The 23,163-nt window shown below is 46.5% G+C and overlaps 1 protein-coding gene across 3 annotated transcripts in view; it reads left to right on the top strand.

The window, feature by feature from the left end:
• SMIM19 (small integral membrane protein 19) overlaps nucleotides 1-22,443 on the top strand; it is a 136,286-nt gene extending 113,843 nt beyond the window's left edge. For all 3 annotated transcript variants that reach the window (XM_078652238.1, XM_078652239.1, XM_078652240.1), the window contains one exon: nucleotides 21,342-22,443. In XM_078652238.1, the coding sequence (XP_078508364.1) occupies nucleotides 21,342-21,391 (50 nt within the window). In that variant the 3' untranslated portion in view covers nucleotides 21,392-22,443. The remainder of the gene's footprint in view (nucleotides 1-21,341) is intronic.
• The last annotated feature ends 720 nt before the right edge of the window (nucleotides 22,444-23,163 follow it).

A 23,163-nucleotide genomic window follows, 5' to 3' on the forward strand; every position in this document is an offset into this window, starting at 1 on the left:
CAATTTTGCCAAGTTTCGTGCAAATCCATTCAGCCGTTTTATTATTATTATTTTTTTTTTTGCCCCGCGGGGCCCTTTTAAAACCTCCACATCAAACCTAGGGGGTCAGCGAGGATCTACTATTCCCCCTTATGGTCATTTGCCCCTTCGCTTTCGCCTCCTCTTGTCTCTCGATCCTACCGAGAGACAAGATGGCGGCCGCTACGGACTGTTTGGAATGTTGACAGACGCCGGAGAACCAATCAGCTTCGCTTCACAAAGCTCCGTTGCGCGAAAAGTACGCGTCCTGGGACGCTGCCCGGTCCGCTGTTACAGATATATCTTTTTTTAAACGTTAATTTCTCAAAATCCACTGGAGCACATATATTGAGACCTACAAAAGGCACATCGGGCTACCAGTCCCTACAATTTTGCCAAGTTTCGTGCAAATCCATTCAGCCGTTCGGGCTAAAAGTGAGGCCAACCGCCCTATGGAAATTAACATGGGAAAAACGCGTTTTGGGACCCCCCTTTTTCTCGGCCCCCCCTTGACGAACCCCCCCAAAATTTTCAGGGGCTGCTCAGAAACAAAATGTGCCATTTTCCTGAAAATTTCAGCCAATTCCGTCCACAAACGCCAAAGTTATTAGACATAGAATTTTCAAAAATCCCATAGAGAAAAAATCCTAACTATATATACCTACTGGCGACCGCCAGTAGATTATATATATATATATATATATATATATATATATATATATATGTGTATATATATATGTGTATATATATGTATATATATATGTATATATATGTATATATGTATGTTTTAAGAAATATGATTAAAAAAATATTATGTTTTTTACTTTCATTAATTATTTAATTATTAAGTTATTTTAAGTATTTAATTATTAAAAGTTATTTTAAGTATTGTTAAGTATATTTTAGTAATTTTTTATATTAATGTAATTAAACATTGTTTTTATTAAAGTCGATATTATTTACAACTATATTTTTGTAAACGATATTTTTAACTCGATATTTTTGTACTTACCTGTTTGTAGATAGAAACTCGATATTTTGTCTCTCGATATTTTGCCAACGATATTTTTGTTGGTCGATATTCTGTCCCTCGATATTATTTCAGTGATCCCGCCCAAAGGTTTTGGTGGCTGGTACTATGTAGTGGATATATTTTGCCAAAGGGAGAGCTTCAAAAGCCCAAGTTTCTTGCAGAGCTATTATGTCATAGTTCCCCCATTTTTTTGGGGTGTAATCCATTCTCCAGCCATTTTTTTGCACCTGTAGTGACCTATAGATATAGTGAACCTATATCTAAAGTAAGTGGTGCAAACACCAGCTTACACAGGTTGCAGTAGCAGACCTGTAGTTCCATTTTGCATGGCCTCTCCTGGGTGGCATAATACATGCCTCAGCCTAGGGGAGGCCTCTGGGGTACCTATGCCCTGGGTACATGGGTACCATATACTAGGGACGTGTAAGTGTACCCCAGTATCCAATTTGCAGTGTACCAAAGTACATGCATAGCAGATTGGGGGGAGGGGGGTGTGTACTGACATCTGCCTTTTTTTTTTTTTTTTTTTTTTGCCTTCCAACGCAGATTCAGAGCTAGCGGTGATGTCGTTGCCAGACTTTTTTACTTATGGAAAAAATCCAAATTTTTCTTCTTTGTGCTACTATGGACCCTGAAATGACTGAAGTCTGCTACACCCCATAACATCTGCCGGTTGAAGCACCTCTGTCATGGCATGAAGTCTTCCTCTGGTGTGAAAATGAATCCAAAAGCGATACGAGACAGTAAAGCCAAGCTCACCCATTGCTGAACTCAAGAAGTTTCAGCCTCGGTCCAAACAAGATTGTGGACAAGCTCCCATCCCTAAGCAAGATCTCAAGACCTCTTCACATCGAGATTCAGGAGTTCAGGTAAGTTGCGCTAGTCACACAAGATGCACAAAGTTCAAATACAGGTTGCTGACATCTGTCGAGTCGCACCGCTCTGAGTCGCATGATGCCCTGGGCACCACTCAGTCTCAAAGCTGCTCCACGGAGCAGGCTCCCAGAGTGGTTCCACTTGACCTCCTGCCATGGCGAACATCCACAGCAAACTAAATGCATTTTTGAAGGAGGCCATAGTCGTTTCGGTCCCCCTTCGAATCCCACTGGAGTGCCTTTGGAACCCTAGGATTCGCTGTGGCAACCTGTCTGAGGCTCCTCTGTGATTAGTCTCCGATGCCGACTACAGCACTTGATCTCCATCCAAGGTCAGCCCCGGCAACAAGCCCAGTGCTGACAGTTTCTGCCCCAGCGTAACGTACAACGCTGTCTGCAGTGCCAGACAAACGCCACAGGCATGAGCCTCAATCACTGACATAGCAGACGAAGGGCTCTGATTCTGAAGCTCAGACCATCACTGTGACAGTTTCCCAGACCCAGATATGTGTTATGATCATGATGATATTGACCTTTATGAAGAGCCTACTATTTTTGAGGACCTACAAGATGCCAGTGGATTAGACGCCTTCCCTCACATGGGTTGAAGTTCTCCAGTTTCCATGGCCACTGAAGAATCTGCCTCCTTTGCGACTGTCATCAGAAGTTCTTAATCTAACACTTCCCATGCTGGAGATCAAAACCAAAGTATTGACGGAAGAACTCCACCCCACAGTAACCACCTAAACTTCTGCTGCTTTTAACCAGGCTCTCAATCTGTAGATTCATTTGATCATTAAAACAATCGTAAAAGCACATCTCACCAAATGTATAAAACGGTAAATAGCCGAGATGTCTTCGTGTTACCAAAAGCACAATGCTCCAGCACTAGAATTTTAATCAACATAGTGGCAGCACTTAATCCCAATGGCAGGAGTCAGGCGGCCTCACAAGGAACATATTAACCTGTAATAATGTGCTAGAATCAGTTGGAGGAATATGGTTAACGACAAGTGTGCACACTGATGAGAGGCATGTGAGTCCAGGACAGTGTCTCCTATGAATGAGCAGTGCGGACCCTGAGTAACAGTCTCTAAATCATGCAGTTTTGCCATCTGCACTAGTCATGTTCTCATCAGCGCTTTTTTTATTGTTGTCATCAGCACTAGTCTCATTGTTGTCATCAGCGCTATTCTCACTGTTCTCGTTGGCACTAGTCCAAATGTTATCATCAGAGCTATAGTCATTGTTATCATCACCACTAGTCCCGTTATTATCATCCGTGCTATTCTCATTGTTGACATCTGCACTAGTCCCATTGGTATCATCAGTACTTTTCTTATTGCTGTCATGAGTAATAGTCCCATTGTTATCAGTGCTATTCTCATTGTTAGCATCGGCATTAGTTCCATTGGTATCATCAGCGCTATTCTCAATGTTGGCATCCGAACTATTCCCATTGGTATCATCAGTGCTATTCTCACAGTTGGCATCTGCACTAGTCCCATTGTTATCGTCAGTGCTATTCTCATTGTTGACATCGGCACTAGTCCCATTGTTATCGTCAGTGCTATTCTCATTGTTGTCATGGGCACTAGTCCCATTGTTATCATCAGCGCTATTCTCATTGTTGGCATCCGCACTAGTCCCATTGCTGTCATCAAGGTTACTCACTCCCATTCACTTAGAACAGGTCTTGAAAACACTGAAATGTGGTGCCTGTTGCGGTTGCTGTTGTCTTCCTGCAGATTTTTAAAAGCCCTTGCTGTTGACTTTACTTAACACCTTAGCCGCGGTAAGATTTACCGCAGCGCGCTGAGTTTTTTAAAAACCCGCGTTACATGACGAGCTCAGCTCGTCATGAGCGTACGAGAGGCGTACCTCATGACGAGCTGAGCTCGTCATGAGCGTGGAAGGTGTTAAAGAGCAGATCTACCTTCCAAAGAATTGGACACAGTCTGGGTATCTGCTAAAGGTGATTCTGGAAGGAAGCCATGCGCTGACCAAAGCAACCTCCATGGGTGACCATGTATATGCTACAAATGTTGTCTGCTGTGAAGCTTAACAATTTCACTGTCTGCCAACCACATAAAAATAGGTAGACTTTGTTTTATAAACATAGCTATCCTGGGAGGTGTGCAAGTGGCGCCGAACAAAACACTGCTGCTTTCATTTAGTTGCTTCCTAGAGAAATGGATCCAAAAAAAGAAGCCAGCGAGTGGTGTGCGCGCGTGCCACTGCGAGCCATGTCGTTTCAATTATCGGGCCTGTGTCTGGGCACGATAATTTAAACCACATGACGGCCGGTGCACGTAATAGACACCAATAGGCCATGGCCGGAACAATGCGCCCACCTTTGGCCTATTGCGTGCTCTCTTGGTAAAAAAACACACACGCAAAGCCCAATAGCATGCCACAAAAGAAAAAGCTTGTGGGTGTGCCATTCCTAGGTCAGCTTCTGAAACCCCATTTTTACCTACTAAATGTCTCGCGCTGCGACTGCAACACTAGGCACGAGACCTAAAAAGGATCGCTTTAGGGTCAAACTGGCACAAGGCAAAGGAAAGCTGACACCTGGTGTGAGAAGTTGGCCTGATGTGCAGTGTTCACTATTCTAGTGATCACTATATATCAGTCCAAACAACCCTTATTGATGATTGGTTGTAAGTCAACCTTATAGACCAGCTATCCTAGTAGCATGGATACGAGCAGTCTAAGGCTAAGACTCTAGAGGGCGTGTTAAGCCAGCTGTTTTACCATCACATTACCCCTTGAACACCCAGTGAAAGGACACCACACAAGTGTTATGAAAATAAACAATGTATTTATTAGAATCACAACAACCCTGTACTCTTTATGAGGACAGGGTGCTAAGCACACAACAAAACTCTTACAAAAATACTTAAGTTGGCACGGTATACACAAATGCCCGAGGGGCACGAAAAACCATATACTTTAAAAGTGGAATGCGAAATTACTAGCAGGTAAGTACAGTACTAATAGGCTTTGGAATCGCTAGGACTTGACTATAGAATCGTTAGATTACTTCTAGGAGGCCTAGGGGACTCGGGTGCAGAGTGTGCACTCTCACGCGGGATGCGGGGCAAAGTCTATGGAGGCTAGATTTCACAAAGTTAGTGTTCACGGGCGAACCCGACCTGGTAGGGAGAAAACGACAGTGGATCCTGACCCTAGGATAGTGAGGCTATGCTGGGACACCGAAGTGCCGAAGTTACCTAGCCCAGGGGCTGCAGCTGCATAGGTCTGAAAAGACGTCGGGAATCTCGTTGCCGGACCAGGAGCCTGGAAGAAGGAAGTTGCTGGCAGGCGACCAGTGAAGGAAAGTTCGATGGATCCAAGCCTGGATCAAGGAAGAAGAAAACCTGAAAGCAGCGGGGACCAAGTTCTTGAATCACTAGCCAGTGATTAAGTGGGCACCAGGATGGCACCGGGCGAAGTCACCGCAGTCAGGTGAGTGGGCGCTGCTGGGCTCTGCAGTCTCTCGGACCAGGAGGCGTTGTCGGCGACCAGGATGGAGGTGCGAGCTGTCCCACGAAGGTTCTTGCTGTCGACGTCGCTGGACCCAGGATTGGGCAACAAGTCTTGGCAAATGCAAGGCCCACGCGGTGGACCTAAAATGGCGTCTTAGCCGGACCAGGAGGGTCCAGGGTACTTCTCCGATGGAGGGAAGCAAGGGCCAGTCTGGAGCAACCAGACTAGCAGCAGTGATGTCGTCGGGCGTCGTTCAGAAGGCCACAAGCCAGCGGGCTAGTAGCCAAACAACGCGGTGAGCAGCAAAAAGCAGAAGGGCCCCACACAGATCGTGGAGATGCTGGGAGGCTGCACTTCGGTGCTGGAGCTGCTCAGAGTCGGGGCTTCTCGGACCCCAAAGCACTCACCAGGAAATTACTCGGCGGGCTTGCTGTGCAGAAGTCGTGCAGTCTTGAAGATGGCCGGTCCCTCGAGGTCTCGTCACACCCACGAATCTCAGCGTGACTGATGATGTAGGTAGAGGTCAGAGGTGCCAGGGAAGCCGGTTCTCGTCGAGCTGGGCAGTCTTGATCCGGAGGAGAGACTTGCAGCAGACCGCAGTGTTCTTAAGATGGTGCCTGCGGATGCAGGGTGACTACTCCTTAGTCACAAGGGAGAAATCTTAGGAAGAAGTCTTGAGTTCCTTTCGTGGAAAGTAGTTTCAGGATTCAAAGATGATCTGATTTGGAAGGGGGCCAGTCTCTACCTTTATCTTGGAAAAGGGGGCTGGCACGCGACTAAGTCCTGCCCTAGGGGTGGGACTAGGAGGGGGGTGGTTACACCCACTTCCTTGGCGGGCTTTTCTCCAGCACAGGGTCTGGAGTGACCCTGGAACTGGTTCAAGCCAGCCTATGCACAGTGAGCACCGGGGTGCCACGTGCAGTCACCTTCCTCTGAAGCCCTGCCTACCTACAATACACAAAACCCTGTCTGGGACGGTGCTGGCACCGCCCCTGGCAGGAAACCCTTTGTCCTTATCTCCTGCTCTGGGAGGACTCCCAGCAGCAGGAGGGCAGACTTGTGTCTCGGTGGCAGCATCCATTTTGTGGATGCTAAGGCTCTGTCTGACTTTAACCGGGGTTAGGGGTTACATACATGTCGTGTCCCTCTAGGAGGGTGGAATGCTAACCCCGTCGCCAGAATTGGCGAGGGGTTAGTATTCCAATTCGTATGACACCTTACTCGACATGTTTTGATAAAGCGATACCAGAGTTGGCACATAACCGCGAGGATTATAATGCACTTAAGGGTATATGGTATGCGATATCATGGAAACGGCTAAGGGATGGATCCCGAAAGCCGTAGACAGGCTCAGCTCATGCCAGAGCACCATCTCACACGATTCCAAGCACTCTGCCTTCAGGATTGTTAAGGCCTGCCATAGGAGTGACTGATAGGAGATCTGTGTGTCCATTTTAGGGTTAGATATAGGCATACTATATCTAAAGCAAAGGGTGAGTACACCACCTTGCCCCAGCTGTCGTGCAGCCAGTTGTGTCAGTTTTAGTTAGTCAGCCCAGGGGTGGCATAATACATGCTTCAGCCCCTGGGAGACTTCTGGGTACACCTCAGCCCTGGGCTGTGGCATAATACATGCTTCAGCCCCTGGGAGACTTCTGGGTACACCTCAGCCCTGGGTACAGGGACTTGGAGAGGGCCCAGTGCCAATTCAGTACCTGAGTACAATTTGGATAGAGAGAACAGCTAGGCTGTGGGTCTGATTAGCAGGCCCACAGCCAGGGAAAGTCGTAAACCAGTGCAGCAAAAAGCAAAAATCTGGGTGATCATAGGATTGCAGACCCTACTCTCCTACACCTGGCTAGACCAACCCTAACTCATATCCACAGATCCATGTCTCAGGTATTCGGCATAATCTCATGGTAAGGCTCCATCCCTGGAGTGGTTTGAATAATCAAATACACTTTATTGGTGGGCTTCTGTAATTCAATCCACTTACTCCCCCCCCACCCCCCTTAACTCCATAAAACTTAATTTTGTTGCGTGAAATACGACTTTGGTGTAGTTCTAAAAAGGTTTGCTTTCCCACCCACAGATGACACAAGTGAAGTCTATTCATTGTATCACTGTTAATGTGCAAGACCGATTTTAAAAGGAGCACTGTGGTAAGAGAAAAAAACCTATTTTGTTGTTCACCATATCTGCACTACTCTACGAAGAATAGACCTGTTAAATTAAAAGCATTCAATGTAACATAACGTGCATTTGTAAAGTGCACGTTCGCCCGTGGGCATCTTGGCACTGAATAACAGATGTTTATTGTTAACCCATCTCAATGGTACTCATTTTATCTGAAAGAAACAGTTAGTTATAGATTCCTTTCCTTATAATTACCACCAGGCGTCAGACTGGATCTGAAAAATTTTGTCAGCAGTACCTGCGCTTCGCTTCTCTAGTTTGTCGCTGGTGTCGTGGTCACCGGGATGACGCTGTGGTAGCTACATAGACCCTGCCCTCAGGCGCTGACGTCAGTTCTTCTTTTTTTTTTTTTTCTGTGCCAGCAAGCGCAGATCCGGAGAGAGCGGTACCTCCAGTCACTTTTTGACTGACTTTTTCTCAACTTTTGTCTGCATCGTTTTTTGAGTTCGACTCCTTGTGCACGAGTGATGCCCAGCTTCAAGTCTTGTGGTTCCTGTAGCCGACTGATGTCGGTGACGGATCCGCACTACGTGTGCCTATTCTACCTGGAGTGTGACCCCAACCCAAAGTCGTGCTCCGACTGCCGGATCATGAACCCGAAGTCTTTGCAGGAGCGGGCCCAAAAGCTTTTCGAGGCCCGGCAGTCGGCTCTGCCCTGCTCAAGATCCCGGGTGCGTAGGAGGTCGAGGGATGGGTCCGGGATCTACCATTACTCTTCTTCCAAATCTTCGCACTCTGAGGCAGATTAGACGAAGCACAAGAAGTAGAAGGATCGTCGCTCTTTGACTTCTCCCTGTCCGTCGGCCGACGCGACGAGGGTTGCGGGTGGTGCCCCTCCTGCATGCGGAGCCTGAAGGGCCGACTCTGGGTTCCCCTCCCCCCCCCCATCTCCTTCCAGGACCTGGAGCAACCCCTGCCCAGCTTCTTCAATTTTACGAAGCAATGCATGCCATCTCTGGGCAGCCTGACTCCGCCATCGCGCCTTCAGGCACAGCAAACTCGGCTGGGGGCCCTGGCCCTTCTACAACGGCGGCTCCAGCCTCTGCACCACAGGCCTGGATCCGGATCGGTGCCTGTCATCCTTGTTACACCTCCCCCAGCGCCGATTCCACCGGCACTACGTGTCGGCTGAGGACACAGCCAACCCAGAGCCTGGCCTCCACCTCAAGGTAGACATTGAGCCGGGCTGGCATTGACCAACGCTGGATCCACCGAAGACGGGTACGTTTGTGCCCCTGTTCTACCCTGCCTCTTTGAGACCAGATTGGCAGCCAGAGGAGGGTGAGGAGGACCGGGAGGGGTCTCGAGACCCTTTGAATGACCAGTTAGGTTATGAACCTGACTAGAGAGAGGAACTGGGGGAAGCCAGTGGTCTGAATACCTCACTAGACATTGGTATGTTGTCTCCTCCTATTTTGGCTACGGAGGAGGGAGCGTCGTACACAGTGGTGTTGCGTAGGGTGGCCGAAGCGCTCAGCGTCAAGCTACCTACAGTGGCATTCAGGACGAACCTCCAGACAGAGGAACTTCAACCGGCAGCGAGCTCTTCAGAGCCCCTGCTGCTGTTTAATGAAGCTCCAACAGACGTCCTTTTGGGCACCTGGTTCAGGCCCAACACAGGGGTCTCCTGTAGACCGGATAATTGCCCAACGCCACCGCCTGGCCCCGGGCAACCCCACTTTTCACCACACCCCTGAGAGCTTGGTGGACTAAGCCTCCACCTCCAAGGGCGCATTACCTACCACTCCACCGGATAGGGAATCCAAAAAGCTTGACCATCTTTACAAGAAGATGCTTTCTTGCTCTAACTTGGGACTGCGGTTGTTCAACACTGCATGTCTGTTGGGCCGTTACACCCACTCCTTGTGGGACTCCGTTGCACAAGTGCTGCCTCGGTGCCTAGAGGAGGCCTGGGCCGGTACTCTCTCGGGCAGTTGCCGAAGGGAGAGACACAGCTAAGTTTACCATCTGCTGTGGGCTGGATACCGCTGACCCACTAGGCAGGGCGATTTCCACGTCGGTAGCCTTTCGATGCTACGCCTGGTTGAGGGTGACTGTTTTTTCAAGGGATATCCAATTCACGCTTATGGACAAGCCCTTTGATGGTCGTCGCCTATTCGATGACAAAGACCACGCGCTAGAGCGCTGTTAGCACTCTGGCTACAGCCAGGTCCTTGGGTCTTTCCACCACCCGCCCTGCACAGTTTGCTTTTCGCCCCTTTGGTGGCTACGGAAGGGGTGCCCCACCACGTCTTTACCAGAGCCGCAGTGCAAGCTGTTCAGCCAATGCACTACCGGGGACATGGGAACCACCGCTGTGGTTCTGGGGGCCAGCGGGCAGGCCAGTCAACCACAGCCCCCTCTGCAGCAGCCTCAAAACCTTCCTAGTCTGTCCTTACAGGGCCACCAAACGCCACTGGGCAATAGGATTCGCCATCACCTCTCCGACTGGCGCACCATGTCGGACAGGTGGGTTTTGCAAATGGTCCGAAGGGGCTACTCACTCCCCTTCGAGACTGCTCCTCCCGCCATGCCACCTCAGTACCATCGCATGTCGGAGGATCATCTGGCCTTTTTCCAACAGGAAGTTTCTCCACTCTTGGCCAAGGGAGCCATCAAGCGAGTTCCTGTCCCAGAAGTAGGTTGTGGTTGCTATTCTCACTCCTTTCTGGTGCCCAAGAAGGACAAAGGCCTGCTTCCTATCTTGGATCTCAGGAACGTCAACCGCTTCCTCTGGAAGAAGTTCAAAATGTTGATGCTAGCTCAGGTCCTGTCTGCCCTGGAGACTGGATGGTAGCGTTGGACTTGTAGGACACTTATTTTGGCATCCCCGTCCTGCTGGCCCACCGGCGTTACCTGCAGTTAACGGTAGGCCACAAGCACTTTCAGTTTACCGTGCTCCCCTTTGGGCTTATTTTTTTTATTTTTTATTTTTTTAACGTAGTTTATTGGTTTTTTTTCCACAAGGCATTCATCAAACGTTATAGTACTTCTTCTATCTCGGTCCCCATTTGTCATATCGTAAATACCTTGATGCTTACCATCTATGTTACACTGCAATCTAAATTCCAAAAAAAACAATTCTCCCTTTATCCCCTCATAGCCCTCCCACCCCAAACCCTGTCACTGGCGCGTGCGATTAATGAAATCTCTCCGTGTATGCGTGCAGGAGTGATTGTGTGCCATCATACCTGATGCACCCATCTTGTGCCAGGGTCGTGTCGCAAGTGTTCGCCTACTCTGCGCCGTCATCTGGTATCCCGTGGTCCCGCAGTGCCTGCACTAGTGCCTCCCAGCCCGTCGCAGTTTCCAGCCCTCTCATTGTTTTGCCTATGCGCCTGCTGGTATCTCAGTGTGCTCTCGCTACTGGCCCACTTCAGGAGTTCGTTCGACCACCTTTTGCTGTTAGGGCCCACCGATGCCTTCCCTCCCCTTTGGACTTACCAGAGCACCTCTGGTGTTCATGAAAGTGATGGCGGTGGTCGCAGCTCATCTGTGCAGGTCAAGGGTTCCAGTCTTCCCCATATCTCCACAACTGGCTTCTGAAGGCGGGGTTGCCCCAGGCTGTCGTCTCCCTCCTCCAGACTACGGCTGACCTCCTGCATTCGCTGGGGTTCTCCATCAACGTACCAAAGTCACACCTGGCTCCTTCTCAGAAGCTCCTCTCCATCTGAGCAGTTCTGGACACAACGCAGTTTCTGGCCTATCCTACCCAACGGCGAGTCCAGGATAGTCACGCGGAGTTCGAACTTTCGGCCTCTATCCTGGATGACCTTCAGGCTACTGGGCCTGATGGCCTCCAGCATCCTGCTGGTGGACCATGGCAGATGGCATATGCTGGCTCTGCAGTGGGACCTGAAGTTCCAGTGGGTACAACATCAGGGGAACCTGTCCGACTGCGTCCAGATCTTGGAGGGCACTGCACACCAATTGCAGTGGTGTCCGACAAACCAGGATTGGGTGGATGGCAGATCCCTCTCCTTTCCCCAACCAGAGTTCACAGTGGTGACTGATGCATCACTTCTGGGATGGGGCGGCCACATGGGGTTGGAGGAGATCACAGGCCACTAGTCTCCTGCGGAGTCTGGGCTCCATATCAACCTTCTGGAGCTTCAGGCGATTTGTCTTGCACTCAAAGCATTCCTTCCCTCTGTCCAGGAAAAAGTAGTGCATGTGTTCACGGAAAACACCACTGCCATTTGGTACTGCAACAAACTGGGCGGGGTTGTGGACCCTATGTCAAGAGGCCCTTCGCCTCTGGACATGGCAGGAACATCAGGGCATATCCCTGGTGTTTCAACACCTGGCAGATTCCCTGAACGGCAGGGCGGACAAACTCAGCCGCAGGTGTATGATGGGTCACGAATGGCGTCTTTACTCTGAGGTCGTGCAAGGTCTCTTTCGCAAGTGAGGAGAGCCTTGGTTAGATCCATTCGCCACCGAAGAGAACGCACAATGTCAGCAATTCTGCGTTTTGGAGTTTCCAAGGCGGCACTCACTAGGTGACTCTTTTTGCTGCGAGTGGAGTTGCGGCCCTCTATACACCTCGCCACCTATACCACTTCTTCCCAGAGTGCTGAAGAAGATCAAGCACGACCGGGCCCAAGTTATTGTTGTGGCACCGGATTCGGCAGGAAGAGTCTGGTATCCCGAGCTGCTTCACATGGCCATCGATCCTCCGACCAGACTGCCTCTTCGGGAGGATCTTCTGTTGCAGCAGCAGGGGACGGTTCTCCACCTGACCCTTTCCAGCCTCCACCACCTTGCGTGGAGCTTGAGCGGCAACAGTTTCCCTGACTCACGAAGTCTGCAATGTTATCTTGGCAGCCAGACATCCCTCCACTAAGACTATATATGCCTGCAGATGGAACACATTTCTGGCATGGTGCACAGCAAAGGTTGTGAACCCCGTTCCGCCCCTATTTTTGAGTTTCTCTTGTTCCTCCCCTATTTTTGAGGTTCTCTTGTTCCTTCTTTCTTTACCCAGCAGGGCTCTGCTCTGGCACTCTAAAGGGGTACCTCTCTGCCATTTCAGGCTTCCTGATCAGCCTTCTCTTTTCAAGTCTCCTATTGTAAATCGATTCCTTAAGGGCCTTACTCATCTTTTTACTCCTGTTCCCTTCGTAATGACCCAGTGGGACTTGAACTTGGTTCTTACATATCTTATGTGCGCTCCCTTGGAGCCGCTAAATAACTGTCCTCTCATGCTTCTAACTTTGAAAACTGCCTTTCTGTTGGCCATCACCTCTGCGCGCAGGGTGAGTGAGCTGCAAGCTCCTTCTTTCAAGCCTCCCTTTCTGGCTGTCAATCCCGACAAGGTTGTCTTCAGAACTAGACCTTCCTTTCTTCCCAAGGTGGTTACTTCTTTCCGCGTTGGCCAAACCATCACTTTGCCCACCTTCTTTCCATATCCTCCAAACGAGGAAGAGAGGCTCCACCGTCTGTATCAAAAACATGCTCTTTCTTCTACTTGGATCACACCAAATAATTCCAGGTGGACGACCAGCTCTTTGTTTAATTTGTGGGAGCTAAGAAGGGTCGAGCTGTGCACAAATGGACCATCTCCAGGTGGGTCGTTCTGTGCATCAAAGCTTGCTATTCTTTGGCAAAGAAGTAGCCCCCAGTGGGGCTGTGCACCCATTCCACCAGGGCAACAGCAGATACCACTGCTTTGGGACGGGGAGTCCCCCTTAATGACATCTGTCCGGCAGCAACGTGGACATCGATGCACAGGTTTACTAGACACTTCTGCCTGGACAGCCAAGTCTGGAGAGACTTCTTTTTTGGCTGTGCTGTTCTCCAAGACTTTCTGGTGTGAACTTAGTTCGCAGACCCACCTCTGGGGTTGGTATTGCTGGGGTATCTATTCTAATATGAGATGTTTTGGACAATTGTAGTTTTATTATTACATATTCATTGACGACTTATCGTGTTGGATAGGATTGCGTTGCATATGATGGCTTTTTAATTTGTGTAGTAGTGTGAATTTTTTGAAACAGTAACCCTTGTAATAACGAATTGATTGTTTTAAAAAGTTTTGGGATGTGCACTTTGATGGTTTTAATCTAATCGAAAAAAGTTATACTTGACTTATTATGCATAGATGGAGAAAGATGGTGACCTCTGATCTAAAACAGCGACCCAAAAGGTATAAAATGGCGATGAAAGCTACCTAAAATACAGTCCGACGAGTCTGACCTTATGGACTTTACGACATCCCTGACTTGGATGCCAGGAGGTGGGATGTCTCTACACATATCCAAGTCTCTCCATCTTAGACATGCCTGATGACGACACATTCAAAGTATTATGATCTAAAATGCCCAAATACTATAGACCACGCTTTTAACATGATTCAAAGGCAATTAATATATCACAGACCTATGTAGCAAGCGAAGCACAAATACTTTTCAAGCCTCTCTGTTTCAAGAAATTAAATTCCTAAAAATAGTCTGTCTAAAGTATTTTTAAAGAGGGATGCATGTTGGCGATCAAGCATACCAGTGATGATCTTGAGTAGGCTAGAATAAAGTGAAGGTATAAAAATATTGGGGGGGCGGAATTGGCATGCTGGCAGTGTGCAGGGATGGCGCTTGGCTGGCGGTGTGGCTTGAATGGATCCCCCCAGTGTTTTCTTACCCAGAATCCCCTGCATACCTCAGATTTACTTACGAAGTCACATGTCTGTGTGGAGAATCTGTAGGATCATCACACAGGCACAAATTTCCTACCACCCGGCATTCCCCTTTGTCTCCCAGGAGAAATGATATCTCACTTGTGTGGGTGCCCAATGTCGGGTCAGCCTAAAAACGTATAAACAAACGGCCTTGGGACCCGCTTTGGGCCCATCTCAATCTCTACATGTTTTTGGCCCTTCCATGTCATAGGCACTTGACCCATCCATACAAGTAAGATATCCTTTTTATCGGGAGACTGACTGGTAGGTAATTTATGCAGAGCAATGATCCCACAACTTTCACACACAGATATTAGAGAAACTTTTGACTTTTTAGCTAAAGTTGAGGTTTGCAGCGGATTCTGGGGAGAAAATGGGGGGAATCAATGCAAGCCACACCTCCCTGGACTCCCACAAGTGTCTAGTTTTCAGAAATGTCTGGGTTTTTAGGTTCCCCTGGATGGCTGCAAACCTGGAACCAAAAACACAAGTGCTCATCCTATTTATCACAAAACGACCTGGGGAGTTCAGGGTGGTGTGACTTGCGTGAATCTCCCAACGTTTTCCTACTCTGAATCCCCTGCGAACCTTAATTTTAGCACAAAAAAAATCTAATTTTCCTTACTTTTCTGTGTGGGTAATTTGTGGGCCCACCGGGCCACCACAAATTTCCTACCACCCAGAATTCTTCTCACCCCCATCCCCCCACCAATCTCCCCCCCCCCGGTTTCCCCATAAAATGGGTACCTCAATTGTGTGGGTAGGCATGGTGCCTGCAACAAAGAAATGGTCCAAAACGTACTGTGGAAACTGCCAAATTATTGATCTAAAAAATACCTGGTTTTGTGAGGGAGTCACCTGCGTTTTTTGTCCCGGGCTCAGCGGCCATCTAGGGAATCCTACCAAACCCCATCAATTTTGAAAATAAGACCCACAGGAGAGTCCAGGGAGAAATGGCTTGCATGGACGCCCCATCCCCACGTTTTCCTACCCAGAATCCCCTGTAACCCTCAAATTTAGCTGACAAAATCACCTTTTTTCATGTTTGTGTGTATGGAAGTAGTGGGTTCACCAGGCTGTCACAAATGTGTTACCACTCAGCATTCCCTCAGGTCCCCCATTAAAATGGTACCTCACTTGTGTAGGTGAGCTAAGTGCCCACGGCAGAGAAGTGCCCAAAACGTATTTTGGAGACATCAAATTTACCTATCACCAAACAACCTGGTTTTGCAAGGGGGGGGGGGGGTCCATCTCAGTTTTTGGCCCTGGGCTTGGCGGGCATTCTAGGGAAACCTACCAAACCTAGACATTTCTGACAACTAGACACCCGGGGGAGTCCAGGGAGGTATGGCTTGTGTGGATCCCACAATGTTTACCTACCCAGAATCCCCTGCAAACCTCAACTTTAGTTGGAAAACAAAAATCACATTTTCCTCACATTTCTGGCTGGGATGACATTGCCGGAACATATGTCCAACCACCTCAGTCTCCTGACTAAAATGATACCTCACTTGAAACTACTCTGTCACTCATCTTGTGTTGGAACAGTTATTCACATACTCTCATGATGATCAAGTATGCAAAATACAGTAGTCTAAAATGCATTGATTTGCCGTGCACCCGTAATTGCAACAACTGGATCACTGTGATATCCAAGAATGAAGAAAAATACATTCAGAGAATTGATTTTAAGATCTGAAAATAAAGACATTTTAAATTGCATAAGACATATAAAGAATATCACTTGGAAGAAAATCTCTAACAACCTGATTTTTAAACTTACTCTGTGCCTGCTCCATTCAGTTATAGTTAACCTCACACTTACTCTAGCCCGAGCTTTAACTAAACGAAGGCTTTGCCATAACGCTCACTTTAACTCTAACACCCACCATTGCTATAACCCAGATTCATAACATTAACTGTAACCTTTCCCTAATCCTAAGCTACAACACAACCCTGTGCATTCCAGTTACCATTTCCCTCTCCAAAACTCTGGCCCTGACTCACACCTTGGTGCTAACTCTACACCTAACTCGGCTATTAATCAAAACCTTAATCCTAACTGTCCAGCGCCTCGACCCTAATTCTATGCCTAGCCCAAACCGTGTTTCTTATTCTACCACAGACTTTTTTAACATACCACTAAGGTTAACCCTAGAACACTGAAATTATAAATAATAAAAAATTGCAGCGTCCATTAGTTTTTCTTAAATATTAAGCATAATAAACTTTTTTTTTTTTTCCTTGTCGTTTTTAGTCATAATGTGTTATTTTCTTAATTGTTGCTTCTATTTCACATAATGCGTTGTACCTTTGCCTGCCTTCATACCACTTAACACTATGGGAAATGTAGAAAATCCTAGGTCCGTTATCCATTTTATGAAAGCTATTAATTAACTCCAGCCATGCTGGAATAAACAGTGTGCAGCTACCAAATCTGTCTCCAACTCCTCTTTTCTCCTGACTGTACCCATGGTGCAAAGTATGTATTCTGGGGTTTTGTGTGTTTTTTGCCCAGTCTGCTAGTCAGCACAAATCTGGGACAAATCGGCATGACAAACGGCACACAGGCGTGGTCAGCAAACCTCGGAATGGACACTAACTCAATATTTGAACTTCATTCACCATTTCGACTTGCATAAAACGGAAAAATAATCCATATTTGTTAGTGCAAACGTATCACCGCTTGAGGTTTAAAGGTGCTGGGGGCTGTCGGGGAAATTAAGTGATCTATTGCCAAGAGTCGCATGCTGCTGAGCTGCAGCCTGTGCCAGGGATTGAACCGCGAGCCCCCTGCTCTGGAGTAAGCTGCTCTGGCCGCTGCTCCACACCTCGAGTGATGCACACATTGTGAAATTGATAAATGCTGACCATGTACAGTCCTTTAATGACGGAGACCTCTGTGCATTAGAAAAGCTTAATCCCTTTCTTATGCAAAATAGATATTAAACTAGACCGCAGCAAAGGACATTAAACTTGTAAATTGTCTTAATCATTGACCCTTAGAAAAAGGGCCTGTATTTTCGAACTAGCCTCGTTAACATACTGACTAACTTAATGTAAATTAATTTTTCGCGGGTGGTTGACAGTTTTCCCAGCCACTTTGCAGTTACATTGCCCACGTGAGTGGTAGGAACGCCATTCATAGTCAGACCCCCCAGGATATAGCGGCATGGATTCGCAAATTTAGCGGCACAAATATGGAAATTTAGCAGCACAAATATGGAAATTTACCTGCATTTTTGCGCCACTTTATATTACTCATAATCCTTCATTTTCAGCCTTAAATCAATAGAAACTGTTTTAGCAGAGTATTCCCCTTTGAATAGGCAACCTGGAATATGGAACAGAGGAAGCATCCCACAGGTGAAGGCTGTTATCCCTTGAAAATGCAATTTTTGCTTTAGTATAGGTTGGTAGCAGTTATCACACCTTTTGACACATTGCGGACCGGTGTTTGGTACATCCTTAACGCTTTTCTCGCCTGAGAGTCTGAGCGCGGCTGGACACCACTTTTGTGGACAGGCCGTGGCCTATTGAATAGGTCCGAGAAGGCACACTGTGAGAAAAATAACTGACTTTGTTAGTATGCAAACCTTTTGAAATCCTACCTCTGCCCATTTATTTTAAAGCTCGAAATGATTCTGGTTTCTTCTTCCCACATCCTAAAGCTAACTTCCTGATTTGCAGAAGGAAAGAATATTAGTAAAAAAATCCTCTCACGTTTGCTTCAATTTGTAACAAGATACTATACAGAATTTAGCACACAATCCCTGTTAACCCCTAGTTTTACTGCAGAATAATTAAAGACACCGGTTATCTCTGCCCAGGAAGGTTATTTCTATAAATCAGAGGTGACCCAAAGGGTGTGTACACATGCATGCTTAAGAAACACTTCAGTGGGGTTTTTAGAAATTCAGATCACTCGGGCGCACTACCTCGGTTAGACGTTACAGAGTGTAAACTGACAGGTAGCAATGTAGTGCGTGAAGAGCAGGCGGAAAAACACCCTTAACCGTCTAAATAGTCAAGGGACTAAACAAATATATACAATTGTGCTCTCGCTACTACAAAAAAGTATTACAAACAGTACAGTGACTGATGAGTATTTAAGAAGACAGAAGCAGATTCTTTGGTGTGTTCTTGATACAGCAAGAAGATGGTTTATTCTCTCCAGACTCAAGAAATGTTATGCAAAGCCGACACGTGTTTCGTCGTGTACAGTTGAGTCAACACGACTCTTCAGGGCTTGAAGATTGGTATGTTCGTGGTACTTGGCATTAGGTCTGGGCTAATATCCATGTATTGGACGTTACTTGTCGGAGAGAGACACAATTCAAATGTGAACCACAGGAGGAGGGATACCAAGACAGAGCGCACCGCCTGTTTAGAGACGCACCTGTCTCTAGCGAGCCCTAAGCAAGACGGATCCCCTCCCGGCTACCTCCTGATACACCAGGAGTCAGAGTGAACAAACACGAAGATTTGTGACATCCAATAGGCAGACTGCCATTTCATAAGTACTTTCTACGTGACTATCCTAAAGGGACAGACCGTTTCTGTGTAGTCACATTTGAATTGTGTCTCTCTCCGACAAGTAACGTCCAATACATGGATATTAGCCCAGACCTAATGCCAAGTACCACGAACATACCAATCTTCAAGCCCTGAAGAGTCGTGTTGACTCAACTGTACACGACGAAACACGTGTCGGCTTTGCATAACATTTCTTGAGTCTGGAGAGAATAAACCATCTTCTTGCTGTATCAAGAACACACCAAAGAATCTGCTTCTGTCTTCTTAAATACTCATCAGTCACTGTACTGTTTGTAATACTTTTTTGTAGTAGCGAGAGCACAATTGTATATACACATGCATGCTTCCCCCCTTCTTGGCCAAGGTAGGAGCCCATTTTTTCCTTTTCTCGGAAATTAGTGATAGCCCACCGAGTCACTGCTTTACACCCTGTGGCATGGAGTCCTGTTTATTCAAGGATTAAATCAGGACTACAGGTACCAGCGTCCAGAGCACACCCTGGACTGGATGAACGCCCCCTGACTTTTAATTTTATTTTTTTACACAGAAAACACCAGAGCTCTGCAACAGCCATGCAAGGCCTGCATGCGTGGCTTTTATATTTAAATGTGTTGAGGGAGGTAACCAGAAACGAAGTGGGGGGGGGTGTGTGTGTGTGTGTGTGTGTGTGTGTGTGTGTGTGTGTGGGGGGGGGGGGGGTGTGTGTGTGTGTGTCTCTCTCTCTCTCTCTCTCTCTCTCTCGCGCTCAAGCAGATTAAATAAGCAGAGTGGGGAACTAACACCGGAGTGAGTGGGGTAGAGGGGACATAGATGAAAAAGAGGCAGAGGTGAAACTCTGTGTGGTGTGCAGAGGTGAAGGAGAGCAAAGACTAGATCTATCTTGAGCTGTTCTGAAGGGTTGTGGCGCGAACAGCAAAAACAGATCTAAAAAGAAAACAATCTGGATAACAAGTCAGCAATGTACAAATACATAAACTAAAAAAAAAAATGGAATTTTAGAGCGCGGCCGATTACCCGTAAGGGTATCCAGGCGCTGTTCCGAGAGGGAGGGGGGCGTTAAGTGATTTGTCCAAAATAACAGGATATTGGATGCAGAGACTCGAACCTGGATCCTCAGTTTCAAGGTCGACAACTCTGGTTGTTACGCAACATCCTCTCCCTTTCGAGCAGGTAAAATGACTGCAGACCAAAACAAAATTGAACACTACTGCTTAAACAAACCTAGGGATGTCTACTAAGACAAGAGGGCAGACACTGTGTAAAGAACAAATAAACCAACCCGACCTAATGTAATGCATGAACAAACTTTGCCAACCCTTTGGACAGCAAGGAGGAGGAACCCTGATATAACTGAGAACACACAGACCAGCCTAACCATAAATGACTGAGCAAACCCAGCTGACCTGGAGTAAACTATCTAAATTAACCCGGCCATGCGCCAACTAACCAGGCACCCTCTGGCACAGCACCAAAATACCAGCCTAACCCACCACCCCTAAATTTATCTAACAAAGATTCTCAATGCTGTATATTGCACACATTAGACAAAATAACTCAATGGACTGCATAAGCGTACAAGAGTAACCAGATTGGCCTCCTGAATAAAACCACCCAACCCTATGGAGATCACCCCAACCTACAGAATAGATAAATAACCCACCAATCATGTGGAATGCAAAAGGCAATCCAACCCTCTGGACACAAGCAAATCAGCAGGACTCTGCAAAATATCCCCAAAAAAGTCAAAAACTCGTTTGAACACACAAACCCATTCATTCCACTCATTAGAACTCAGAAATGAACCACTCTGACCCGGTGAAACAGAAGGTCAGCCCACCTTATAGAACACAAAGTACTAGATAGTAGTCCCACAGTAACCATGACGTATATAAACGATTAACAAATCAAGTAATTAAGATTGAAAAGGCAGCTTCACCATATGATCAGATGATATTTGGCAAACCAATGAACCACAACAATGCTCACTTACAATCAGTTAAGCTAGCACTGGCGAGCATTGGTGTCAAGCAGCTATGAGTTGATTTCGCAGGTAGTTTTGTAAAAATGGCGCATGTTTACAAAAGTGCCGATTTTGCGGCAAACCGCAAAATCCTGGAGGATCTGCATAGTTTACAGATCTGCCGTTTCGAATTCCTGGTTGGGGACAATCGCCCTGCATTATTAAGTATATTATATCCTCAGACGAAAGCTTGGAATCCAGTATACTGTGGTGGAAGAAGGATATCCCTTTATGTTTGACAAGTCCCAGCAGTGTTCTCACCTCTCGGTGAGAAAAGAGACCTTACCAGCAGGTGGTTCATTGGAGTAGGTGTCAATAGAGCCTGGTTTTCACTCCAAGCTTACACCGGTTTCCTGATTTACTAACTTATTTTAAGGACAAATTGCATGATTTCCATTTTTTTTGCTACAAGAAGCTACTTTTCACACTAGAAGTGATGATTAAAACTATGTAAAATATGGAATTTCTAATGGCTCATCTTTTTGTTTCATTTAGCACGGAAGCATGACCGCCAGCCAGAGAGTGTGCAGGTGACCGTCGAGTGAAACTCAACCAGAGAGCGGTACATTGGAATACTCCCAGCCGGATGCATATTCTCTGACAAGGAAATACAGACACAGATTCACGAGGAAATAATGAATCCCCTTAGCTTTGTGGTTTGACTTTAGGTGCCCTTTTAGACGTCCAGCATGGTCTGCATCCCATCCAGCTGCCGACCCACTCTAGCAAACCCCACTTGGTTTAAAAGCAAACTCCACTACTGTATGTCTGTTCCTTGTACTGTCAAAAAGTGCTGGTAACCAATGAACAACCCACGACAGATCATGGGACTTGATTCAAATTTTTGTTTATAACTGCTGTCCAGTCAACGGTGGTATGCCTGAGCAATGAGCCATGTATCGATACAAGCAGGTGTAATGGGACCTTTCACCTCCTGCAGATGAGACCTTTCTGAAGCACAGCACAGGATGGCTGCAGATGTCCAACCTACGTATTGGCTCATGCTGTCACTTTTTTTATTCATCTGTACAGTTGGCACCTGCTGATTTAAAAAATAAATGGTTTTTGAACTGATGCGTGAAAGTACAAGCCATTTGTACCTAAAACATGCAATTGACACAGGCTGCTGACTTAAAAATTTTACTAGAACATTTCAGAACAACATATTCAGCAACTATGGAAGTGGTGATAGGCCACTTGGTTAAAGAGCAAGTTTTACTATAGCAAATATTGCAGTCAGTGGAAACGCAAGAAAGGTGAAGATCTTTATATGCTTGAAAAAATGTGTTGTATGTTTCTTTGTTTTCTTATTCTAACATTAAAAAAATGCAGGAAAATGTCAAAAGCTTTGGGGAAGAGGAGGGAAGATGCAAGGTGACGCCAACTACAAGTTAGTTTTTGGGTCCAAACAGAATATATTCATTATTGAATTGTAATTAATTGATCATATTTGATAGATGAAGAAACATTTTTAGGTTCATAAATGTTTTATTTCATTAATGCTTGTTTAGAGGACTCCCTCGTTAAACGTACAAATGCAATAAATACAGATGCAAAAAAAGTTACATATATAAAATTGGCTCTAAAATACATCATATCTTTGCAGTCTTATGGTTATTCATTCCTCTCACTCTTTTTCTAGCACCATGTGGACTGCAAAAATGTAAGACAACCCATAAATTGTAAACCATTAATATTCTGTTTAGAAATCCTAAGTGTAGTACGATGTTGCCTTACTCCCAGATTCTGACAAATTGGAACAATTCGTTTCCTCCTGAGATAACAATAAGCAGTTCGAGTAATAGCATGCGAACCTCTGATCTGTCAGTCATACAAATGTGGCATACCATAGTTAAATTCACCAGGAAACAATTTGCAATTGATCCCCAATCTAAATTTAACAACTATTATTATTATAGCTCTAGGAGGCATAATGTGACCCAAGAAGGATTCAAACTTTAAAACATTCTCCTGCTCTCCTCGTCCTCCCTTGATATTGTGGTGTTTGGGGCAGGTGGATTCTCTGTTTGGACTTTCGAGTGCAGATTGGACTCTAGAGCTGCACACTCCCTATCTTGATGGATAACTGTGGTGGTCAGCTTGGAATTCCAGCAACTTCACCCGCAATCCCTTCCATAGGCTCTTATTGTATAGAGGTTTTATAGAGCGCATAGCTGCCCCAGCGCTAGACGGCATAAAGAATGAGGGCTGCATTAGAGTGCAAAACCTAGATTGGAAGAAACAGGTGTGTTTTAATAGCCTTACGAAAGATCAGATAGTTATCCAGACAATGGATGTGTGCCAGGAGTGAATTCCA

The sequence above is a fragment of the Lissotriton helveticus genome, chromosome 7 (assembly GCF_964261635.1).
Source record: "Lissotriton helveticus chromosome 7, aLisHel1.1, whole genome shotgun sequence".
NCBI classification, from domain to species: Eukaryota; Metazoa; Chordata; class Amphibia; order Caudata; family Salamandridae; genus Lissotriton; species Lissotriton helveticus.